Below are 25,260 nucleotides of genomic sequence, written 5' to 3' on the forward strand. Positions count from 1 at the left end.
TTGGCTTCAGCGCCCCCCAACCCTGACTTGGGGTTTCATTTCCACATTTCCCACTAGTCATGTTCATAGGAGACCTTCATGGAATAGGGTGAGATGATGGATGAAGAGACAGAGGCCAGACGGTGAAAGACAGCAAACATGACTAAGTGTTAGGAGACCTTGTGGTGACCAACAGGCTCAGTTTGACTGGAACTAAGGGGTTTCCCAGGACGTGGGCCTTGTAGTACTAAATCCAGTCAAATTCAGGGCAAGTTAGGCAGTTGGTCACCTAGGACCTCAGCCCAGTGGCTCAGGAGAAAGTGGTAAATGCCATGCCTCCTCTTTCCCTGTTTCTCCTTTCCTCCTTCATCAGAAGGCAATAATTGTCTGTCTCCCATTTCAAACAGAAGGTCCAAGGCATGAACCCAGGGGTCCTTGAATCACTCCAAGTTGGTAGGGAAGGTGGCTTCCCAAAATGTCTCCGAGATGGAGCTTTAGCATCTCCTCAGCTTAATAAAGCTGATTCTCAGGGCAGCCTACAGGTATCTACTCTGAGATGGCTACTGCGCTCAGAACTCCAGAAACTTCATCGCATAACTAGAGCACATGAGTTGCAACTCAGCGTGCTCAGTTCTGTGCACCAGGGAGCATCACAGAGAGAAAGCAGGGATAGCAGAGGTGGCTGGGGATGGATAGAGACATGCTTTCAGTAATGATTCATCATATTTTGTACTATGTCAGGTTTGGTAGAGAACTGTCTCTGTCCAGGCTGAAAAGGGATTGAATTTGGTGTCAAACAGAAGGGTAGGGAAAATGGCCACTTCCTCGGTATCCCAGGTTTCCTGGGGGTTTGTTTGTTTTGCAAATCTGAACAGAGGAATAGAGAGGGTGTGGAAAAAGGCACAAAGAGTCTAGTTTTGGAAATCCTTTCATATCTGGATATATACGAATTTCTACAACCCTACTTTCTGAAAGTAGCTACCTAAGATTATTCTTCTAGCACTAAATGTAACTACAAAAGGGGACATGAGGGAAGAGTTAGAGCATTTAAGTTGTATGTTTTACTCATTTACTCAGTAAGTATTTTTGAGCACTTTCTAGGGCTAAGTTCTAGCAAGATACTGACCTAAAGACAGTCCCTGGCCTCTAAAAAGCCCACGATCTCACCCAGAAAACTGATAGAGACCAGTTAACACATTTCATCATTGACTCCCTGGGGTCTCTTTGAGCCATAAGAGGAGCCTGGGAACTGCTAGAGAAGAGATAAGACTTAGAGAACAGAACTCAAAGCAGAAAATCAGTCCTTAGCTGGGGTGCCAGAGCACTCAGTTCAGTGGATAAAAATAATGTTTGCAAATAGTTCAAACCAAAAGGAAAGAAGAGAAGGAGTTTGAAGATGTCGCCAGAATTCAGTGAATTTGCTACATTGATGGGAATGGTTAGCTTCGGTGCCCCTCACTGTTTATAAGATTTTGATGTGAACTCTGTTGGTCAAGTTTTTGAGAGATTCCAGCCAGGTGCTGGGGGAGTACCTGGTCCCTATCTAGCAAGGGTGAAATCCTGGTCAGATTACAGCCCACTTTCTGCCCTGCTCTGCTCAATTCACATAAATTATGAGTGCTGACTAGGTTGAAAGTCCTTGAAGAATTTAAAAGTGTAAGGGCGAATAAAAATCAAAAATAAGGAGAAAACATTAATTCTCTTTTCTGGGGAAAAAATAAAGTGGAAAAGAATTACCCCTCCCTTCTTAGAGCATTTTCTTTAGAAACCTTGTAAGTGTGAAATCTTTCTCTACCCTTTGTAATGCAAATCTTTTTAAACGCTGTTTGACAGCCCAGGGCTGTCTGTAGAGCATCTGGAAGCCATCCCTTTGAAATGCAAACATCAAGGAAGGTAGCGTCCCCACCTCCCAGTCTCTGTGTGAAAATAGGGGCCTAATTTAGGAGCCTAACTTAGGTAGGAGCCTGACATCTGCCAGCACCTTTCTGAGTTGCAAATCTTCCTCTTGCCATAGAGGATGTGAGAAGTTTACTTTTCCTCTGGAAAGACAATTAGCTAACACAGATTATTACTGAGTGAATTTAGGATGAACTATGCATGACAAAGGGTGCTGTCAAGTCCTCTTACTTGAGGACTAGTTATGGTTTAACTTGAAAACACGTGTGTAATGGGTGGCACCTGCCTGGCTGTATAACCAGGTGGCATCCCTCTCCGTCTTTGCAATCTCTTCCTGAATTGTCTGGGATCCAGATCACATTCTGGTTCAATGGACATTCAATAATAAAATTGTTTTCTTTCTCTTCTGCCTCTGTGGAGAGGTTTTCTGGGGTGGCAGGAGATTGTTTAAAATTGTTTTCCCATCAAGTCTTAGACAATTGTTACCATATGACTGTAAGCCCCACTTCAAATGTCAACAGAGAAGGATATGGGGATTCTCTGGGCCATGACGGCCCTCCGCCTAAGTCCCACTGTGTTCTCCATCGCATAATTGCTTTATGTCCACTGCCCTAACCTTAAATGGCAATCAGGTTTATGTCCACTACCCTAACCTTAAATGGCAATCAGGTTTATGTCCACTGCTCTAGCCTTAAATGGCAATCAATTCAAAAATAGAGGTTCTATCACCCTGCTTTCAACCCTTACCAGATAAACTGACACGTAGACTCCACAATGTCCCCACAGGGTGGGCTCCATCACGTGCCAGACAGCTTACCAGGGTCAGTCACGAGCCCAGAGTCAAACCCTGCAAGGGCTTGTTCTGGTCCTCTGTGGACCAGAGTGCCTTTCTGATCCTGGTTAGCAGAAACTTTCCAGAAGCAGAGCCTGTGAGAAGGGGCCCAAGAGTGCTGGGAGGAGCAGGTGCCCCGGTGATGGGTGCTGAGGGCAGCAGCTGCTGCCCAGAACTTTCCAGTCACTAGGGGCCTTTTCTGAACTTGGAAGTGGGAGAGTCTGTAATTCCCTTCATATCTCCTTCTTCCAAATACTGCTTGCTTGAAACAGTCAAAAAAAACAAAAAAAAAAGGAAATGGGATGGGGCACACTGTCCCAGGGCAGGCTCATGACAGGAAGTGACCCGTTAAGGAAGCAGCACATCGCTGCATTCGGCTGGTTTTCAGGGTCTTGTTCCCAATCAGTTTCCAGCCAACACCAGGGTGTCCTAGTCCGCAGAGGTGTGGGGGACACATTCCATAATCTCTACTTTTCTTTTTGTGCAGCTGAGTCACGGAGCTTTCAGCCCCAGCACATGGCTCCTCCTTAACTGCGTCTGCTCAACCTCCCTCAGCCCTGTGAACAGCATCCCCGCACACAGACGCAGAGCAGGGCTCTCTCTGCTGCCACTTCACCTTCCTGAGAGAGGACCAGCCGGCCAGAGCCTCAGTGACTGCCACCCTGGAGGACAGGGCACAACAGCCGTTTCTGGTAAGGAGAACTGGGTTTATGCTCACAGAGACTTTGGGAATTGAAAGGATCACAGTTTGGTCACAGCTGTTCATTTCTGACATGACCTTACACAGATCCCCTCACTTCTGGGTTCGCTGGTCAGTAAAACGGGGCAATGGTGATGAGTGTTGCGGGCATCAGCAGGTGCACAGCTGGTGGAGCACAGCCTGAAGAATCTGTGCCTGCACTCACAGCCCAGTCCCAGGACAGCGGGCTTTGCTGCCCCATTGCCCATTACTTAGCCAAGTCGATCTCCATGAAACTCTCAGGTTGTAAGGCTGAACTGATCCTCTCATCAGTGGGACAGATGGGAGAACTGAAGCTCCCAGAGGGTGATAGGCTTTCCCCCATCTCCCCTAGCATGCCGGGGCATTCTTCTCAATTTTACCCTCCTAATTTCTCCTGTCCCAGACCAGCCAGACACGTACCATGTCTCAGACAAGCCTGGGAGCTGAGGATGGATTCTTAGGGCTCCCCAGGGCAAATGTGGGATATTTTCCCACCCCAGGAGCCTCATGTTCCAAACAAGACCCCTGAGTGGACCTTGTCTTGTGACTTTCAACTTCTGAAAACTACCCCATGCTCCCCCAGATGCCCCACATTTTTCCTATGACACCCTGCCGGATGCACACCAAACCGCAAAACACATGATTCCAATACCTGGAAATACATGGGCTGGGGCAGATGGGTGAAGGAAATACTTATGAACAAGGAAGACAAGAAGTGGTTTGATCTTTTCTAAAATAGTATGGAAGAGGCTGCTTTCTTGTAATTTGCTAAAATAAGCTCTTCTCATGGTAAAATCAGGTTCATGCAATTTTCAAATCGGAATGTGCATTTTGTTCATTTGCTTCACCCTTTTCCCTGAGCCAGACCCTCCCACCAGCTTGCCAGAGGCTGCTACTGTCTTGCTTGCACACTGCCTTCCAATCTCTCATGAACTTTGGTCTCTTTTGTGGGACGATTAGTAAAATTTTTCCTTTGGAGAAGACGCCTGTCTTCATTCTCAATTCCTCCACTTTTGTCTGCCCTGTAGACCAACACGTATCACATTCCTTCAAGCCTACGGTGTGTCCACCACGCTCTATTCAGTTCTTTTATAATCTCCATGACTCATTTTAGCATTGCCATCAGTATCCTTTCTGACTCACCTGTGAACACTTTGTTATTTGTGAATATCTGCCAAAAAATATATTCCTCAATGCAGCCTGATCCACTCAGAAAGCTTGGATTGGGAGAGCTATTGTTGCTGCTCATTGGCTAACATAACATAGTTTGACTGGCTTTTGTGACAGGCAATTGGCTGTTTTAAAAGAAAAGACCTCAATTCAGAGAAACTCCTGCCACCAGCAATTTTATTTTTGAATAACCTTTTATAAGAAATGCACTCAAGATTTTGCAATAAAATTCTGTGTGTTGGTTTTATGGTAGGCTTCTAGCTGTCCAATTAATTTGTCTCCTGACCAGGGAGTGGCAGCATTGTACACGTTCCAAGAGGTTTGTTGACTTTTTTGGAAAAGTCTCTTTTTCCGCCTGTGGAATCAAGGACAATACACAGCAAAAGGAGCCATTTCCTGATGCTAGCTCCATTGTAAATATGTGACCTTTGGCAGGTCATTTAATGCTCAGTTTCCTTGCATTTTAATAGAAATTTTAAGATCAGTTTTGATCACATCACAGGGAATTTGAGAGAGCAATTAAAATAAGAAGGATGAAATAACTTTGAAAATTATAAATATATTCACAGAGGCTTATTGCAATTATGATGTTCATAATCAATATCATTACCACTGTCATCTTGACCCTTACCACATCATTATGTTGATTCCAAACCTCAGAAAACGTCATCTAAAGTAGAGAGGATGTCAGGGAACTGGTGCTATTTTAGCAAAAGCCAGAAGCATAATTTACCAGAGACGAGAACAGGGTGTGGGAGAGAGGAAAATGTTCTTCTCTGGGCTTAAGAAAAAGAAAGAAAGGAGGGAGGGGAGGGTAAAGAGGAAAGGAGGAAGAAAAGAAAGAAGGGAAAGGGAGGGAGGCAGGAAGCTGTCTTAATACATTCTGATAATATAAAAATAGATTTCTCGACCTAAAGAAGGCCAAGAAAATCCACTGAATGAATAGAAAAATGTGGAAAAGACAGAAATCACAGAAGTTATTAAAAATTGAAGTTTATAAATAACCGAAATAGCAAATAAAACATGAAAACTGTTTTTAATTTAATGATAATCAGTAAAATGTAAGTTTAAGCCAATTAAGACATCCTTATTTATGCCCATAAGGATGACAGGAAATTAAAAGTGTAATATTACCAAGTGCCTGTGAAGATTTGGGGACTTCTTATAAATGGGTGGTGCAAATAGGAGTTAACTCGACTCCCTGGGAGTCATATTTGGCAATAACCAGTCACCTGGAAAATGTACATCCCCAATACTGTTGCACAATGCTGGAAACCCGGAGCAGGAAATGAGTTGTTCTTGAATTCGGCCTGAAGTTGATTCTTTCTCTTCAGTCACCTCACTACCTCCTCTCCACCAACCGTCAGGGTGGGAAGGCGGTCATACCGGTCCCCCTATACCATTTCCTCTCATGTCAGTTCTTCGTGTCCCTGATCCCCACTTCCATCCTCCCACTGGACAGTACCTTGTAATTTCCTCTCCGCCGCTGGAATGTCCATTTGACACAAAGACTTTCTGGGACTGGAAGTTTCCACTACTTCAAATAAACCAATCTTATTTACAGCAAGGCAATTTTTGTTTTCTCTATTCTGGTAAGTTTGTTACTTTAATTTCATTTTTTTTAATGCCTACTCTTTGTTCCATAGAAGAATGCTTTCTCCATTTCATGCCTTTCTGGTTGGGGGAGATAATCAACTGATTTGCTTCAAAATATTTCCTGATTTTCTGTAAGTTGAGGGGAGGGAAGCAATCATGCACTATTTCAGCATAACCTAACATCTAACATCACCTGCTTTGTTTAAAGTTATTTACAGATGTTTCAAAGTAAAGTATAAGTTAGAAAATTAGGGATGGAAGTGGCTCATTTGAGAATGATTATTCTTAGATGTCTGAATTGAGGTGCCCTCAGGCTCTACCAGCTCCCAAATGTACATCTGCTTTTTATCCTTTTCCTGTTTTTATTCCAGGAGAGAATGGGAGGATTCCAGAAGGGCAAATATGGAACTATGGCTGAAGGTAAGAAAGTCTTGAAGTTCTCAAGAGCCCCAGACACTTGGGAGAATCACAATTCTCTCCCCATCTACCCCCACCTAAAACACAGTGGCAGAAACCCATTCATTTTAAATGAAGAAGATAAAGGCAACTATCATCGTGTGTGTGTGATCAAACCATCACACACACACACAGACACACACACACACACCATAGTGTGATGCTCTCCCTGCATCAGGTATGTGGGAAATGTGGAAAGGAAACCAAGTCATAGGTTGAAGGGTCTGGAAGCAAATGGTGAATATGTTTTATCTTTCTTTGTCTGCTGCCAGCTCAAAAAAAAAAAGGTCCCCATAGGGATTTAGTCATTGTGCTTGCTACAAAACACCACAAAATAACTTAAGAAAAGGAAGAACTAACCCAGAGTGGGAGAAATAAAATAATAGATTTTTAAGAGCCTAAAATGCACTTCGAATTCATTTGGGCTCTAGAAATCCACAGGTTCTCCCCTCTTCGTGCCTTGAAGATTTTCGCTCCTGCCCCAGTGTCACCCTCTCCAACACCACTTCTGCTATAATTTTGTGTGCTTCAATCAGCCACATAGATGAGCTTTTCAACACACATGCTTCTATTGAGCTTATCTTCCACCTTTTTGAGCCATCCACCCTAGGGTCATCTCCCAGACGCTGCCCTAACATTAACTACAACCTATGTCATCTCAATTTCAAACATTTCACTCCCTATCCAGAGGGCACAGACCCAGGGACAGGCAGCTGACCCCCGGCAGTGGGTCACTATAGATCTGCCAGTGGAGACCTCCTTGACCCTCAAGACTGGGATGAATGTGTGGAGTGTGTCTATACAAGTGTGCCTGGAAATGTGTGGGTGAAAGAGAAGTAATTGGATTTTCTCACTTGTAACTACTTATCCCCTGCCTCCTTCTAATAATTCTCCATGGAGCTGGCCTAAACACCACGCAGGGGAAAACACAAGGACCATTTTCTTTCAGGAAAGCTCTATTTGCCACAATCCAGATGAAGTGCTTAAAGCATTCCCTTAATGCAACAGTTCTAACTCCTGGCTGTGGATCCAAGCATGGGCTTCCAATGGGGCTTTCTACATGCAAGATTCACCTATAGTTGTATGCACACTTTTATGTACACATAAATATGTCTGTCATTCTGGGGAGGACGTTCATAGCTTTCATGAGATAACCATGAACAATGACCTAACAGTCTTAAGAATCATTAACTTAGTAAGATACAAAACTTCGTTTTCTACAGGTAGATCAGAAGATAACTTGTCTGCAACACCACCGGCATTGAGGATTATCCTAGTGGGCAAAACAGGCTGCGGGAAAAGTGCCACAGGGAACAGCATCCTTGGCCAGCCCGTGTTTGAGTCCAAGCTGAGGGCCCAGTCAGTGACCAGGACGTGCCAGGTGAAAACAGGAACATGGAACGGGAGGAAAGTCCTGGTGGTTGACACGCCCTCCATCTTTGAGTCACAGGCTGATACCCAAGAGCTGTACAAGAACATCGGGGACTGCTACCTGCTCTCTGCCCCGGGGCCCCACGTCCTGCTTCTGGTGATCCAGCTGGGGCGTTTCACTGCTCAGGACACAGTGGCCATCAGGAAGGTGAAAGAGGTCTTTGGGGCAGGGGCCATGAGACATGTGGTCATCCTCTTCACCCACAAAGAGGACTTAGGGGGCCAGGCCCTGGATGACTATGTAGCAAACACGGACAACTGCAGCCTGAAAGACCTGGTGCGGGAGTGTGAGAGAAGGTACTGTGCCTTCAACAACTGGGGCTCTGTGGAGGAGCAGAGGCAGCAGCAGGCAGAGCTCCTGGCTGTGATTGAGAGGCTGGGGAGGGAGCGAGAGGGCTCCTTCCACAGCAATGACCTCTTCTTGGATGCCCAGCTGCTCCAAAGAACTGGAGCTGGGGCCTGCCAGGAAGACTACAGGCAGTACCAGGCCAAAGTGGAATGGCAGGTGGAGAAGCACAAGCAAGAGCTGAGGGAGAACGAGAGTAACTGGGCATACAAGGCACTCCTCAGAGTCAAACACTTGATGCTTTTGCATTATGAGATTTTTGTTTTTCTATTGTTGTGCAGCATACTTTTTTTCATTATTTTTCTGTTCATCTTTCATTACATTTAAATCTCTGGACCCTGGAGCACTTCTAATGTATCACCCCATGGAGTCATTGTTCTAATAATCACCAATTCAGACTCAGATCCTCGTGGTCTGTGGAGCATGCTGCTTGCTGTCTGTGCAGCTCCCATTTCCCCTTCTTCCTGATAGACTTGGAGCTGTGTGCCTCCACTCCAAGGCTGCCTGCCTGCTGTAAACACTATTCCACTCTGTCTGCCAACGACTGCTTCAGGAACGGGCCTGAGATCCCATGCAGGTCCCTGAGAAGTGAGTAAAAGTCCGCAGAGGTGGGGATGGAAGATCTCTCCTTAGATAGAACCTGTCTTCCTCCCTGGCATTGTGGGGTCTGGGCGTGACACTGGGACTCTCAGCAGCTTTGTGCTGCCAACCTGAGATTGAAGGCAGTGCCTCAGAGCAGCACAGAGAGTTGGGGCCACCTGAGCCCTGAGCCACCAGCCCTGCAGCCTGCCCTATCTCCACATTTCCAGTTGTATTAGCCAATAAATTTCCTACTTATTTAAGCTATTTGAGCTCCGGGTCTCTTCTACCTGCATTCTAAAACATTCAAAGTAATAAAAATTTCTCCACATTCCTTTTTATCCTTTAAATCTGTTGGAACTTCCCAGTCCACATGCTTCCTTTGAGCAAGTGGCATCTAGAATAAAGGAACAGGGTTGGCTTTTCTTGTTCTTAAAATTAGGAAGAACCTCCTACTCCTACTGAAGTGCCTGCCACATAGTGGACATTCCCTGAACTCTGAGTAAAGCAAAACACTTTCAGATGGATGGATTGCATTGACGAATGGCAGTGGGAGAGGGTCAAGGAAATGGGGTGCCCTGTACGCAGGGTTTTCTCTGTGCTTTCTTCTCAGTTTGGCCAGGGGCCCAAAAGAAACACAGCTCACATTTCAATGCTCTGCAAGGAATCACTTTGGCAAATGTTCACACATGAGAAAGGTTAACCAAACTCTTTCTCCTTCTCCACTGTAAAATGTCCTTGGATCAACTCTCCAGCTCTATTTCTTTGGAAGTCAATGTCCACAGGGTTGGGGTGGGGGACAGGTTGTTGACTGGGTACCAGGCAATCGTGCTCACCATGAAAGCGATTCCTTGTTAGTAGAGGGAGTGTGGACTGGGCGACCCAGGAGTGGACCATCCCCACGCTGGAAGGAAGCTACTCTGGCAGCGCCGCTCTGTAATGCTTTCTTAAGATCATGGCTATGTCAATCAAGAGTGCCTCCCTGGAGGGAGGGAGAGCCCAGACAACATGTACTGGACCAGTTTCCAGAGGCTTCAAGGTCACCACACTTATATGCAGTCTTTGTCTCCCTTGGCTCGGCCCACTCCTCCTCTGCAGGGCTGCTGCAGTGAAGGGAACCACATTTCAAAAGCCATCCAGGACAGAGGTGAGTTCCCTCCCAATGTTGCCATCAGAGACCACACCGCAGGACACCTCCTCACCTCTCCTGAATCTGTCCTGTCCATCCCCACTGCTACTGCTGGAGTGCAGGTGCTGATTTCCTCCGAATGTTATCCCTGTCCCCAGGCTTATACTTATACAACCCAGCTGCCACCTGATTTTCCCAAGACACACCAACCTGCTCAGAAGCCTCCAGGGAGGATTCCAGAAGGCACCCTTGAATCCTAAGAATGAGGCCCAGACCCCCCATCCCCACCCAGCCCCAGCCCCCCGTGCACCCCTCCTCCCGTGTGCTGACTCCCATCCCCTTCCTTAATCACGTGTCCCTCAGCCTCCAGTGACTTCCCCAAGAGGCAAGGATGTTCCCAGTCAGCTTAGCATCACCCCATCTAGGAAGCTGCTGCAGAGCCTGCCGTTGTCTCCTTCTTGCTGACATTGCTTCCAAAAGAAACCTTCTCCTACAGCCCCACTTTTATGTGCTTTCATCCCTCCACCCCACTACCCCTCCTGGGGAGCAGAAGCCTGTTATTTTTTATCTTACACTCCTGGTGCCAGGCATTGACCCTGGCCCTCAGTACTCACATCATAAATGTCTGTGAAGCTGGACTGAATTAAGTAAGTCAAGCTCAGTTGGAGCAGTTTGGGAACACTGAATTGAGGAGGTGGTCCTCAGTCTGAGAACTCAGGGTTCCCAGGGTTTGGGGAGCTGGCACACAACATACTCCCTGCACATGTTTGGAATCAGTTCTGTGCCAGACGATGCAGGAGTCAGTGCCATGGAGCCAGACATGGAGCTTCATTGCCAGCAGCAGTGCTGGAGGATGCTGCTAAGGGGCATCACAGCTGAGCACCTCAGACTCACCCCAGAGTAGTCACTTGCCCATCCAGCCATGGCCTGTCCGGGATGGCTGCAGGTCTCCCTTACCGAACACAAAGAAGAAGGTGTGGTGGAGGGACCCAGGGACTTCCTCTTCATCTGATTACCTGTTTCCACTGAATTCCCGATCTGCCCATACTTGAGCCCCATGTCTGCCTTCTTCTCTTTGCTGCTTGAGATGGGGAATATCACCCTTTCCTCAAATTCCCATGGACATCACACGTCACTGTCCTGGATGGTACTGAGTTTCGGGTTAGAGATATCGCATTGCAGTTCAGCCCAGCCAACAATGGGAAATCAGTGAAACAAATGACAGCCCTCGGCCCAAATCTGGCCCACCACCTGTTTTGTACAGCTGTGAGCTAAGAAGGGTGTTTACATTTCCAAATGGTTGAAGAAATCAGAAGAAAAATAACATTTCATCTTCACACAAGAAAACTGCATGAAATTCAGAATTCAGTGCTCATGAAGTTCTAGGGGACACAGCCTTGCACATCACTTACAATCTTATCCATAGTGGCCTTTGTCTATGCGGCAAAGGTGAGATAAGTAGCTGGGACATCTACCATATAGTCTGCTGAGCCCAGGTTTTCTGCTCTCTGGCCCTTAAAACTCCTACTCCGGGACATCCCAGGTCCTGCATTTCCCAGCTGCTCTCCTTGCTTTCCCCAAGGCAGGCCCCAGCCGGCCACGGCAACCCCTTGCTCTCTTTCCTCCAAGTCCAGCCCCTTCTCCTCCAGCCTTCTCCATACCTACAGGGTCCCCTGCTTGGTTCAGCAGATGGATCTCACCATCCTTGCTCTCTGAGGTGGGGGCAGGGCATCACCTTTTCAGCCTGCAAATAAATCTGAGCATATCTATGAATAAAGTAAAGAATTCTGCCAGCAGCTTTTCACATAGCACATTTCTCCCTGGACATCAGGAATGCAGAAAGCAGGGCCCAGGGTGAGACATTCTCAGAGCATCGTAGCCAAGCACCTTTCTTCCTGCAAGCCCCCAAATATTCCATAGCTGTACCCAGCCAGTTTATGATTTACACTCACAATTTAAAAAAAAAATAAAAAAGAACTCGTTTTTCTTTCTTTTTTTCTTTTTTTTTCTTTTTTTTCTTTTCTTTTTTTTTTTTTTTTTGAGACAGAATCTCTGTTGCCCAGGCTGGAGTGCAGTGGCTCGATCTCGGCTCACTACAAACTCCACCTCATGGTTCAACTGATTTTGCAGCTAATTTTTGTATTTTTAGTAGAGACAGGGTTTCACCATGTTGGCCAGGTTGGTCTTGAACTCCTGACCTCAAGTGATCCACCCACTTTAGCCTCCCAAAGTGCTAGGATTACAGGAGTGAGCCACCACACCCAGACAATATTTTATTTATCTAAAAGCACTGGATGGAAAATTGATGATATGTCTGATGCAAGGAAGATAAATTGGGAGGGAAATTCTGTAAAAAGCAAGCAAAGTGCTGTACACACATAAACAGAGATGGCAACTCTGGGAAAGAAAAAAGGCAGGCTGTAGAAATCACCTAAAATGCTCAGTGTCCACAAGTGATACAAAAGTTCATTAAAATGGTAAGAACAATCAAACCACATGTAATAAAAAGGCAGACATGACAACCTAAGAAAGCATCTGGTGTTTGACGCTGAGGAGCACCTTGCATGGCCAGTTACTCTCATCCTCCCTCAGCTCTCACCTCTGCTTCTCCACCTACTGTTCCACCTTGGCCAGGTACTGCCTGTAGTCTTCTTGGCAGGCCCCAGCCCTGCCTCTCTGGAGCAGCTGGGCATCCAGGAAGAGGTCATTGCTGTAGAAGGAGCCCTCTCGCTCCCTCCCCAGCCTCTCGATCACAGCCAGGAGCTCTGCCTGCTGCTGCCTCTGCTCCTCCCCGGCAGCCCGGTTGTTGAAGGCACAGTACCTTCTCTCACATTCCTGCACCAGGTCCTTCAGGCTGAGGTTGTCCATGTTTGCTACATAGCCATCCAGGGCCTGGCTCCCTAAGTCCCCTTTGTGGGTGAAGAGGATGACCACATGTCTCATGACCCTGCCCCAAAAACCTCCTTCACCTTCCTGATGGCCACTGTGTCCTGAGCAGTGAAACGCCCAGCTGGATCACCAGAAGCAGCACATGGGGCCCGAGGGCAGAGAGCAGGTAGCAGTCCCCGATGTTCTTGTACAGCTCTTGAGTCTGGACCTTGGACTCAAAGATGGAGAGCGTGTCGACCACCAGGACTTTCCTCCCATTCCATGTTCCTGTCTCCACCTGGCATGTCCTGGCTACTGACTGGGCCCCCAGCTTGCACTCAAACACAGGCTGGCCAAGGATGCTGTTCCCTGTGGTGCTTTTCCCACAGCCTGTTTTGCCCCGCAGGAGGATCAGCAGCAGCAGTGATCCTGGAGCCAACCTGCCTTCTCCTCAGCCTGTGAGAGCGGGTGAAGAGTGAGGGTATAAAAACTGCATTCTGAGGAGGAGGTGCCAAAAGACAGAAGGCAAAGGCATCCAGAGGCACTGGCACCCTGGGTTAGTGAGGACCCCATAGCCCCGCTCCCATCACCTGACCCCAAGTACAGAGAATAGAGGGACTCACACAGTGTTTGTGGGATTACCCAGCTGGCCAGAGCTCCAGGGCTCTTTCCCTTTGGGACTGCTGAGCTCTGCCCCTTTCTGGCCTTCCCTCGATGCACTTCCCACCCTGAGGGCCTGGGCTGGGGCCGGCAGGAGGCCGTTTCCTCGGCCACTGCAAGGTCTGTCTCATGTTTTCTTCCTCTCCCATCCCTGGCTCATCTCGATTTTTCACGATCACAGAGTTTTATTTGGAAAATCTTGTCCTCACTGAAAAGAAGATGGCAGCTAACAGCTTAATATGCTGTATTTCTGGGGGGGAAATGTGTTTTCCTTGTTGTGGGTGAATATAGTCTTGTGCCTTTCACTGCCAGGTGGGAAGTTTGCCCCCCAGTTCTGAGTCTACAACCCTTGATCTTTATAAGAACTTCACCAAGTGCAATTCCCTTGCCTGTGCAGAAGGCACCTTCTCCACCCATTCGAAGCCCTTCTATTTTGTCCTAGAGGGGAAACCATACATGGATTGTTCACACTGGAGGCGGATGTGATATCCAACACAAAGCATCACATTTTACAGATGAGGAAATTGGGGCAAGAAAAGAAAACCCTGCTGAGGTCACACATTACTTAAGGGATGAGCTGAGACTAACACCAGGTCTGCTGACTTCAGATATTCTCAGCAGTAGCCTGGACTTCCTGCTGAAGAACATACAGACAGCCCCAAAATGCACCACATGCTTGCATTTCCCAGCACCTGTATTTAACATACAGGCAGCCCAAAAGTGCACCACATGCCTGCGTTTCCCAGCACCTGTATTTAACATACAGGCAGCCCAAAAGTGCACCACATGCCTGCGTTTCCCAGCACCTGTATTTAACATACAGACAGCCCAAAAGTGCACCACATGCCTGCGTTTCCCAGCACCTGTATTTAGCTAATGGGAGGCAGTGAATGGAAGGCAGGGAAGGCTGATGGATGCTGTCCACCCAGATCAAGAAAGTCAGCAGTTATTTCCAACTGAACATCTGGCTGTCATGGGTTCTTGTCCACTTTTAGGGTCTCAGGGCTGGTACCCAAACTACAGTGTGCCCGGCAAAGCATCCACCTTCAATAAACTCACAAAAGAAATTCTCCCCTATGTTTCCATGGTGATGGTGGTACAAAGGGTGACCAACCATCCTGGTTGGCCCAGGTCTGAGAGGATTCCCTGATTGAAGGACTTTCAGTGCTGAACTGGGAAAGTCCCAGACACACCAGGATGGGTTGTTTACCCCAAGAGTAGGAGATTGTCATGGGTCCAGGTTAGGGGTGGGGAGTAGGGGCGTGTACATCCAGTAATTGGAGAGAAGAACTGATTTGTCGGGCTCAGATCAATGCCTTATGCTACAGAGGAGGATGGGTGCTTCCCTATTCCTACCTCAAACAGACTCGGACCTCACTACCCCAGGGGCACTTCTCATCAAGCCCCCTCACCTCCTTGCATTGTTCCCTCCATACCTTTCCTTCTACCTCCTACGTCCAGTGCTCGGGTAGAAAATCCACCCAGGCCCCACAGAAGAATGACTTCTCAGGCTTCACTACTATGAAAAACCCATACAACCCATTCCAGAGCAACATGAGGACCTTGCTGTGTGCAAAGTTTCAGTGAGTTGCCTTGTAACAGGCTCAAGGCATTAATGCTAAAAAGTGAGTCTCTAATTGCAGAATTGCAGAGCCTATGCCAGGTCAATTGAAAAAATACTTTTTGGACTGATGTCATGGTGCTTTAGGGGAAGAAGTTGGTGTTCCACGGGGCCCTGGTACTGAAGATGCAGTCCGGGTCACCCCTAGCTCTTTCCTACCCACCCAACCCTCCCGTGCCCACCTTTTCCCTCTCTCCTCTAGCACAATGAAGCATGCAGGCCTGGGTGAAGAAATACCTCCTGACAACTCCGGGAAGGATGGCTATGCTAATAATGGGTATAGTGCCTGTGAAGAAGAAAATGAGACACTCACTGAAAGTCTGAGAAGCAAAGTAACTGCTATAAAATCTTTTTCCATTGAAATAGGCCATGAAGTTAAAACCCAAAATAAATTATTAGCTGAAATGGATTCACAATTTGATTCTACAACTGGATTTCTAGGTAAAACTATGGGCAAACTGGAGATTTTATCCATAAGGAGCCAAACAAAGCTGCTGTGCTCTACAATGCTGTTTCATTTATTTGTCTTCTTTTGTCATTTATTGGATTAGTAAACTGAGGTGATGCAAGTAATTGTGAATTTGGAATTTGTTCCAACTTAATGGCTTGGCGTACAACTTTGATAAAAATCGGCACCAAAACATTCCTAGTTTTCGAACACTATGGCATTTTCCATTGAAAATTGCTGCATGTTGCTTGTTATATAAATCACATTAGATAATACAGTGCTCTTTGAATATTGTCTGTTTTTTATTTTTCTTTTTATTTTAAGTTCTGAGGTACATGTGCAGGATGTGCAGGTTAGTTACATGGGTAAATGTGTGCCGTGGTGGTTTGCTGAGCCTATCAACCCATCACCATGCCACTTAATAGCCCGGCACGAATTAGCTATTCTTCTTGATGCTCTCCCTCCCCCCACCCCACCCTCCCCTGACAGGCCCCAGTGTGTGTTAGTCCCCTCCCTGTGTCTGTGTGTTCTCATTGTTCAGCTCCCACTTACAGGTGAGAACATGTGGTGTTTGGTTTTCTGTTCCTGCATTAGTTTGCTGAAGATAATGGCTTCCAGCTTCATCCATATACCTGCAAAGGACACGATCTAATTGCTTTTTATGACTGCATAGTATTCCATGGTGTATGTGTACCACGTTTTCTTTATCCAGTCTATCATTGATCAGCTTTTGGGTTGATTGAATACTGTTTCTTGATGACTCATTTTGCCCCCTATCTTCAGGGGCAATGAGACCGTGTGGCTCCACCAATTTCCAAGTTGTTTTTCTATTGTTTGCTAACTGTCAGATTAAATAGCATTGTCATGTTCTGTTGTTATCATAAATGTAGGTTTATGTCCCATGTAAGGAAACTTCTAGTGAGAGAGTAACAGAATGCCTGAAGAGCCTGACTGTAGTTCTAGAAGTAGTCAACCAGTCTGTGATAGAATGGTAACTAAATTTTCCTAACTGCATCAACTGTGATGATGTACTCCTGTTTCCTCCTTTATTTAGTTAAAATCATAGGCTGATTTCTTTTTACCTATAATCTTCCTAATAATTTTTGATGATAGTGACCCATCACTTCTCTCTGCCCAAAGAACTCATTCTTTAAGTAATGCTTGTTATGTTGGCATAGTTTTAATAGGGACCAATGCACACGTGTATCCGTATAGTTATTGTTTTATATTAACTTTATAAATTCTGTTGACTTGGCTTATAATAGTTTTATGATTTTTACTATATCGGTAGGACTATATATATATTATCATTTGTGACAGAATAATGTGAAGTTAAGTAATTACTAAACTCTAAATGGAAATAGTATTCAAGAAACTCAAGCACTGAACTTGAATATAAGAGTATTGTTGCTTTAATCCAGTGTATTTGTTTATGGAAAGAAAAACACAAAGGCAGACTAGAGTAAAAAGGAACATTAAAATATTGTTAAAAACTCTGCATTACTACTATTTTGGAATTTACCCGTTTATAGGATCCAAAAATAAATTTTCAAATAAAATATTTTTATAAAGAAAAAAAGTTTTTGGAATAAATGGATTTTCTAATGTTCCTTGGGATCATGCTACATAAGATGGTATCTAGCTCCCTGCCCCCCAACGGAGACACAGTTAAATTGGCCAGTGATTACTTTAGCAGGGAAAATAAATTAATAAATAAATAATTTTGGAATCATTTTCATGTAAGTACTAAATGTCAAAACTCACTTTCTATGAGGTAACTATTTAGTAATTTCTTTGTAAGTGGCTCCGAGGGTATTTTTAGCACCAGTACTGCCTCCTGGAATCTCTCTGTTCTTTAGCCAGGTCCCATGGAAGCTAATCTAATCTGGTTGCAAAGTCTGTCCCACAGTACGCACAATTCAAATAAGAGTTATCCACCCACAGCTCTGATGACACAACTCAAGCCTTGCTTTTACACCCAAGCAAGTGCTGACGTTTTGGATAGAAACCAAAGCACTTTCTGTCATCCTGCAATCCGTGAGAGGGCCCTTCAAACTGAGTGTGATGGTCATTCTTATGTGTCACTTAGCAAGGCCATAGTACCCAATGATCTAACCAAACACTAATCCAGGAGTTGCTGTGAGGGTATTTTGCAGATGTGGTTAATGTGAAGTAACAATTACCTTCCATAACATAGAGGGAAATCATCTAGGCAGTTGAAAGTCTGACGATAACCGATTTCCCAGAAAAGGAATTCCACCTCAAGACTGCAGTGTCTACTCCTGGCTGAGTGTCCAGCCTGCCCACCTGTACTACAGATTTTGGACATACCAGACCCCGAAATCACATGAGCCAATTTCTAGATATAAATCTCTTAATAGATATATATCTCTTAATAGATATATTCTGTTTCTCTGGAGAAACCTGGCCAATAGTCAAAACTGATTATTGCTACTGATATTCAGAGAAAGAGCAAACCTGAACATAAATCTCATCTTTTTAGCCGGGCGCAGTGGCTCATGCCTGTAATCCCAGCATTTTGGGAGGCCGAGGTGGGTGGATCACCTGAAGACAGGAGATCGAGACCAGCCTGGCCAACATGGTGAAACCCTTTCTCTACTAAAAATACAAAAATTACCCAGGTATGGTGGCGCATGCCTGTAATCCCAGCTACTCAGGAAGCTGAGGTGGGAGAATCGCTTGAACCCAGGAGGCGGAGTTTGCAGTGAGCCGAGATTGCACCACTGCACTCCAGCCTGGGTGACACAGTGAGACTCTGTCTCAAAAAAAAAAAAAAAAAAACTCATCTTTCCAAGGATGATTCTTTTCTTTTCAAGAATGATATTGGGGTGGACATTTTTTAAAGATGTGATTGCATGAGGGGGAAGGCAAATGGGAAAACCAACCTTTTTTCACTCCATCTTGCTGCAATGCTGATGGTTTGGAACTCAAGACTCTCTGTTTTCTCATGTGCTGCCCCTGGATTGTCTTGAACGGTGGTCTCCACAGGAGCCGGTAAGGAGGGGCTCCTGAGCATCAGAGGAAAACAGGTGGCACTGGTAGGTGCCTGGAGAGGTGTGTGAGGGGAAGATAAGGCGATGCTGAAAGAGCTGCAGAGGGGTAGGTGGACTTGGAAGCGGATATTCCTACACTGGGGGAGGCCAGGGACCTGGCGAACTTGGCGGTCTTGTAATACCATCTACCCCTTTTAACTACCGGGAAACTAAGATTTCCAGGGTTTCCTAAAGCAGCAGTGACATGAGGCCAAGTCTGCACCCAAGATTGAGGGGGTGAAAGGATATTAACGGGAGAAGGCAGCTTTTTCAGGTGTTTCAGGGCAAACTGAGTGCCTGTAGGGCCTGAATCTGTGGCTGCCCCTGTGTGCTGAGAGGGATCAGCCTTCCGGGAATACGTGCAGCAAAGCTATTCACGTGCTGTGTTTGGCCAAGAGATTGGTGGCGGGCCATTTCCTCCGAGAAGGAGAACCTGAAATTGCTGCTGTCTCGGAATCCAGCCTGAACAGAAGGAGAAGTGAAAAGGGTGCTTCTCAGAAACATCAGGATTGTTCTCATTTGCCTCAATTATTTTATTGAGGAGTTTTTCCTCTCCAGTCACAGTGCTGTCCCTCTAGCCCAAACCACCACTACAGAGAACCCCACCCAAGTGCCACACCAGCCCTCTGGACAGCACTATCATCGCTCCCCTCCAAAAAAAAAAAAAAAAAAATGCCTATTCTGGGCTGGCCATCAACTCACCTCACTCATCTTATATCCATCAATCCTTCCATTAATTCATTTTAAAATGGTATTAAATGCCTCACACATGGAATATGGTTGGACCAGTTTAACCTGTCCAGGCACAGTGGCTAATGCCTGTACTCCCAGCACTTTAGGAGGGAGGCTGAGACTGGAGGATCACCTGAGCCCAGGAGTTCAAGACCAGCCCTGGCCACATGGTAAAACCACATCTCTACCAAAAAAAAAAAAAAATTAGCCTGGCACAGTGGTTCATGCCTATAGTCTCAGCGACTAAGGAGGCTGATGTAGGAGGATCACTTGAACCCAGGAGGCCAAAGTTGCAGTGAGTCATGATTGTGTCACTGCACTCCAGCCTGGGTGACAGGGTGAGACCCTGTCTCAAAAAGAAAGAAAGAAAAAGGAAGGAAGGAAGGAAGGAAGGAAGGAAGGAAGGAAGGAAGGAAGGAAGGAAGGAAGGAAGGAAGGGGAGCAGCTCATGCCTCAAACTGGGAGAGCATCATCTCTAAGCTAATGAGAGTAAAGAATGGTTCCCTCCACTATGAGGGGCATGGTGGAGAAGGGGAAGGTGGAGACCCCCACTGGAAAAACTGTGAAATGCTCTGAAACTAGTGGTTGACCTTGGACAGATTATCTTACTCTCATTTGCCAAAAGTAGCAATAATATTCTCTCTACTTCCCTCACTGGAGTTTCCAAAAGATAAGTGGCATGCTGATTAGAAAAACATAACGTGCAGTTGTGAGGATCTGCCAGTTAGAGGGTTATGAGTCAGGGTAACTGCCTAGTAATAAAGCCCTTGCCATCTATGACTTCATTCTTGTGGACAGTGGAGTTTTAACTACTTCTATATATATATATATATAAACCACACTAAGCCAAGAATTTACTAATAGGGAAAATTGCTGGGGCAAAAGGTGAGGAGTATAGGGGAACTCTCAGTATTTTTCATTCCCATTTTTCTGTAACTCTAAAACTGCTTTGAAAAATATATACATAAACGTAACTGTATATATATACATACAGTTATATATTATATATTTATATATTATATATATATATATAACTGCAGATCATCTTGAGTCCTATTCCTGAAATCTTTCTCCCCTCTTTAAGATGGAAACTATTTCCATCAAGTGGAGTGGTATAGTCAACAACAAAAGGCATGGGAATAAAATGAGATTGAAATCAAAAGGTGAATTTTCAGCCTGTCCTTCAAAGACTATCCCCTAACTTCTGGGGAAGACCAGGGTGGTGGAAGGATGTTCAGGTGATCTTTCCTTGCCCTGCAATTTGTGGGGAAGCCATATGTGTACCCACATAGAGGGTGCAGCAGCCACTATGTGCATATATGAAAATGCTCTTGCACAAACACAAGAAATGAGCTCATTAGTATCACCATAGGGGTACCATCTGAACTCATTCTATTCCAGATTTTAGGTTCTTAAAAATATAATATCAGTCATATTTTCAGTTAGCACATATCTGGGACTTTAGGGTATATTATTTTTTTCTCCTAATTCAGGAATAAAGAAACTGAGGTTTAGAAAGATCAAGTGTCTTGTCCACGCTGGCACAGATTGTTACTGGTAGAACTGGGGGGTCGGGGTGGGGGAGAGAAGAGAAAATGAAAGAAAACAAAACAAGCCTTGTTATCTGCCAGGTCCTGGAATTTCTTGCAAGGTCTACAGATGGCCTAGGAGCAACCCTCCCTCTCCTAGGCAGTCTCTCTCACTGTCTTATAGGCTCTTTATAAAAACACAAGAGCAATGAGACATGATGAACCTGGCCACAAATTTGGTCTGCTAGAGAGAGAGAGAGAGAGAGAGAGAGAGAGAGAGAGAGAGAGAGAGAGAGAGAGAGAGAGAGAGAGAGAGGGACCATGTCCCTGGGGACAGGAAAATAACAATGTGTGTGGGTTTCCGTACAAAGCCGCCCTCAGAGGGTGACTCAAGGCCCTGAGAGACAGCCAGGGTAAGAAGCTGTTTGTAAAACAGCTCTATTTCCTTTTTCCCACCACACCTCTGTGTTGCTTTTGTGCAAAACAAACTTTTTACCAGAATTAGCAGGAGCACTGAGACCCAGAAAAGCCACTAAGCATCTGGATATGGCTGCATCCCAGGGCAGGCCAACAGCTGCCGGTTACTGGCCCAGGCTGGACATATACACATCTCCCAGCCACCATCTGCAGTGCGCCATAAAGAGAGTTTCTTAATTTTGTTGTTTTTTTTTTAAGAAATGGGGTCTCCCTATGTTGCGCAGGCTAGTCTTGAACTCCTGAGCTCAAGTGATACACCTGCTTCAGCCTCCCAAAGTGCTGGGATTATAGGCATAAGCCTGGCCAAGAGAGTTTCCTATATTGAATTCTAGATGGCAGTGAGGACTGAACCCAAGGGCACTCTCCAGGTTCCACTGCACAAGGAGCTGGCACCTTGCTTGAAACATTTTATGGCTCCCTCTTACTTCTGCCAAATGCCCTGCCCTCAGGTTACCTGTGCTCTGACCTGAGGGGGAGGCAAGGCTTAGGAGATTTCCCCACCCAGGAGGATTTCATTTCCGCAGGGACCAGGAAGACATCTGACCCCATTCATGATGTGATTTAGCCAAAGTGACAAGCACTTAACAAGGGGCTCGGGAGAAGGGAAGAGGGTGGCCCTGGTCATGCTGGGAGCCTCTGTGTTGTGGTGGCGGGTGCAGGGGGAGTGGGCAGAGCTCCTCTCTGGGGACTTTCTCAGGTGAATGAGGCAGAGCTTGATCAGTTACTTGCACATTTGCGTTTAGATGGATTCAGTTTTTAAAGAAATTATAAGCCAGGGAGTGAGATACAGGTAACTCTTGATTCTTTGATTTAGTTTGGAGAGGAAAGCGGTTCTAACGCAGATAACATATACACTTCGCACTTTGCAATGAAAGCCAGATTTGACTTCCAAAATATTCTCTCATATTAATATTGTAATGTTCACTTTTCATATAATAACAGTTATAACTTTTTCTCTCTAAAAGTCTGTAGAATTATGGTGGTTTCGTTTCAAAATGTGTTTTCCTAACAGTGAGATGTAAATAGAAATCTGGTAATTCCTAACAGGGCTAAATTCTTATAAGATTTTTTGGACAAATCTAAAGGGAATCACTGATATGTCTCTCTCCTACCACAGACATGCAGGTAATAAAATAAAATAGTCAAAGAGTTTGAGAATCTTATCTCCTTTAAGTTCACAGTGTGCTAAGTAAAATAGAACTGTCAACTGTGGTCACATATCTTGCAAATACCACCCCCTGCTGTTTGTCTCTTAAGTTTGCTATGGTGAGTTTTTTGCTGTCTGGAAATTTGAACAAATGTTTTCTTTATGGCGCTGTCATTCTTAGAAAGCTCTCCTTTTTTGTCCCATTATTTAAAAATATATTACTTATGTCCACACAAAAATCTGCACACAAAGGTTTATAGCAGCTTTATTCATAATTGTCAAAGCTTAGAAACAACCAAGATATCTTTCAATAGGTGGATGGATAAATAAAGTGTGGCACATCTAGACCATGGAATCTTATTCATTCAAAAAGTAACTGGGCTAACAAGTCATGAGAAAGCATAAAGAAAACTTACATGCATATTGCTAAGTGAACTAAGCCAATCTGAAAAGGCTATATACTGTATGATTCCAACTAAATGGTATTCTGTAAAAGGCAAAATGATGGAGACAGTAAACCAATCAGTGGTTGCTGGCGGTTCCAGGTGATGGAGGGAGAGATGGATAGGTGGAATATAGGGAATTGTTAGGGTAGTGAAACTATTCTGTGTGATACTATAATGGTAGATACATGTCACTACACATTCATCAAAGTCCATAGAATATACAACACCAAGGCTGAATCTTAATGTAAACTATGAACTTTAATTAATAATAATTTATCAATATTGGCCCATCAATTACAACAAATGTATCACACTAATGCAAGATGTTACTAATAGGGGGAATTGCTGGGGCAGACGGTGAGGAGTATAGGGGAACTCTCAGTATTTATCATTCCCATTTTTCTGTAAACCTAAAACTGCTTTTTAAAACAAAACCTATTAATTTTAAAAAGGGGGAGATTAAAGAAGATAAGATGAGGAAAGAGTGAGTAAAAGAAGGTGGGATAGGGAGAGAGGAGTTGAGAAGGGATGAGAAGAGGAGAGAGTGGGAAAGAGGGGAAGAGGAAAACAGGGAGGAAAGGGGTAGGAGAGAAGAACAAGGGTCACTTGCACACGGTAAACTCCTTACCCTATAAGAATTTATTATACAACACATTGGAGAGACAGCCAAGATAACTAAGTTGTCATTAGATTAAAATTATATGAATAATATGAAGGTGTGAAGTGAGTCTTATATAACAAAAGCCTTGTATTAACCCAAGATGTAGATCATCTTTTATACTGCTACTCTGTACGACTTTTATGGTTCATAATAAATGCTTTTATTTTTCATGATTCACCTAACAATATTTTCTTTATCTAGCTACTTTTTGTTTTTTGTTTGTTTGTTTGTTGTTTTGTTTTTGAGACGGAGTCTCGCTCTGTCACCAGGCTGGAGTGCAGTGGCACTATCTTGGCTCACTGCAACCTCTGCCTCCCAGGTTCAAGCAATTCTCCTGCCTCAGCCTCCCGAGTAGGTAGGCGCCACCACACCCAGCTAATTTTTGTATTTTTAGTAGAGACGGGGTTTCACCATGTTGGCCAGGATGATCTTGATCTCCTGACCTCGTGATCTGCCCACCTTGGCCTCCCAAAGTGCTGGGATTACAGACATGATCCACCACACCCGGCCCTTGTTTTGTTTTAAGCCTGCTTTGGCTTATCTGTATCTCTCAGTTAATTCCCAGGATGGATGGATGGATAGATAGATAGATAGATAGATAGATAGATAGATAGATGATAGATAGATAGATGATAGAATACAGATATTAATATCTAATAATATAGAGATATATAGGTTAATAATTGTATATAATATGTATAATATATGTAATAGCAGAGAAGTGGGACTCTGATAATTTGAGGCCTTAAACTATCTGTGAATATATACAATATTATTTAATGATACACTCTAATTAATTAAAAACATATAACTCCTGTACCAAGGACTAAACTTTTTTTAAGGGGTGAACAAATAATAAGTCAATAGAGGAGATGAAATAGAATCATAATTCCAGTAAATGCTCAATTACCTCAAGAGAAGGCAGGAAAAAATAAAGGACAGATGGATTAAATAAAAAACAGCTAAGAAAATGGTAGATTTTAATTCAGTTATATAATAACACGAAATGTGAATGATCAAAATATACCAATTAAAAGACAGAAATTTCCAGATATGATTTAAAAACAAGACCTATGTATATGCTGCCTTAAGAAAAAGTCACTTTAAAAACAAAGACATAAATATGTTACAAATAAAAGAATATTAAAAATGTATACCATCAAACAATATCCAAAAGAAAGCTGGAATAGCTATATTCATGTTAAAAAAAAGAAGCTTTATCAAGTTGAATGATGAAGAAAAAGGTGAAATTTTAAAAAAATAAAAAATATAAATAAATAAAAATTTTTTAAAACTTCAGAACAAAGAGTATTATCAAAGGTAAAAAGAAATACTACATAATGATAAAAATGCCAATTTACCAAAGTAACATAACAATCCTAAATGTATATGAACTTAACAATAGAGCTTCAAAACTCTTAAAGAAAAACTGAAAGAACCAAAAGCTGATATAGATGAATATCTACATTACAGTTGGAGATTT

General features: G+C 44.4%; 2 protein-coding genes and 1 pseudogene across 3 annotated transcripts; 2 read left to right on the top strand and 1 right to left on the bottom strand.

The window, feature by feature from the left end:
* The first annotated feature begins 2,779 nt into the window (after positions 1–2,779).
* On the top strand, positions 2,780–11,977 carry GIMAP5 (GTPase, IMAP family member 5). 2 transcript variants are annotated; one of them, XM_008967933.4, is made up of 3 exons: positions 2,780–3,399; positions 6,566–6,614; positions 7,874–11,977. In XM_008967933.4, exons 2-3 carry the CDS (start codon positions 6,572–6,574, stop codon positions 8,752–8,754), a joined length of 924 nt encoding a protein of 307 aa, XP_008966181.1. In that variant the 5' UTR covers positions 2,780–3,399; positions 6,566–6,571; the 3' UTR covers positions 8,755–11,977. The 2 variants fall into 2 exon arrangements, with proteins under 2 accessions (XP_008966181.1, XP_008966182.1); XM_008967934.5 differs by lacking the exon at positions 2,780–3,399 and adding an exon at positions 3,439–6,190.
* Positions 11,978–12,116: 139 nt separating this feature from the next.
* LOC100985207 (GTPase IMAP family member 5-like) lies at positions 12,117–14,895 on the bottom strand (annotated as a pseudogene).
* A 595-nt stretch (positions 14,896–15,490) lies between these two features.
* Positions 15,491–17,192, top strand: LOC103785478 (BET1 homolog). Its single transcript, XM_024929642.4, has one exon. The coding sequence runs from the start codon at positions 15,491–15,493 to the stop codon at positions 15,833–15,835; it is 345 nt and encodes a 114-aa protein (XP_024785410.1). The 3' UTR covers positions 15,836–17,192.
* Positions 17,193–25,260: the final 8,068 nt, after the last annotated feature.

Source organism: Pan paniscus, chromosome 6, assembly GCF_029289425.2.
Source record: "Pan paniscus chromosome 6, NHGRI_mPanPan1-v2.0_pri, whole genome shotgun sequence".
NCBI lineage: Eukaryota > Metazoa > Chordata > Mammalia > Primates > Hominidae > Pan > Pan paniscus.

Bases quoted from the DNA above. Each gene is read 5' to 3' on its own strand.
- GIMAP5 (XM_008967933.4), top strand. From the start codon at position 6,572: ATGGGAGGATTCCAGAAGGGCAAATATGGAACTATGGCTGAAG. The intron at 6,615-7,873 runs GTAAGAAAGTCT...CGTTTTCTACAG, and splicing joins ATATGGAACTATGGCTGAAG to GTAGATCAGAAGATAACTTG.
- LOC103785478 (XM_024929642.4), top strand. From the start codon at position 15,491: ATGAAGCATGCAGGCCTGGGTGAAGAAATACCTCCTGACAACTCCGGG.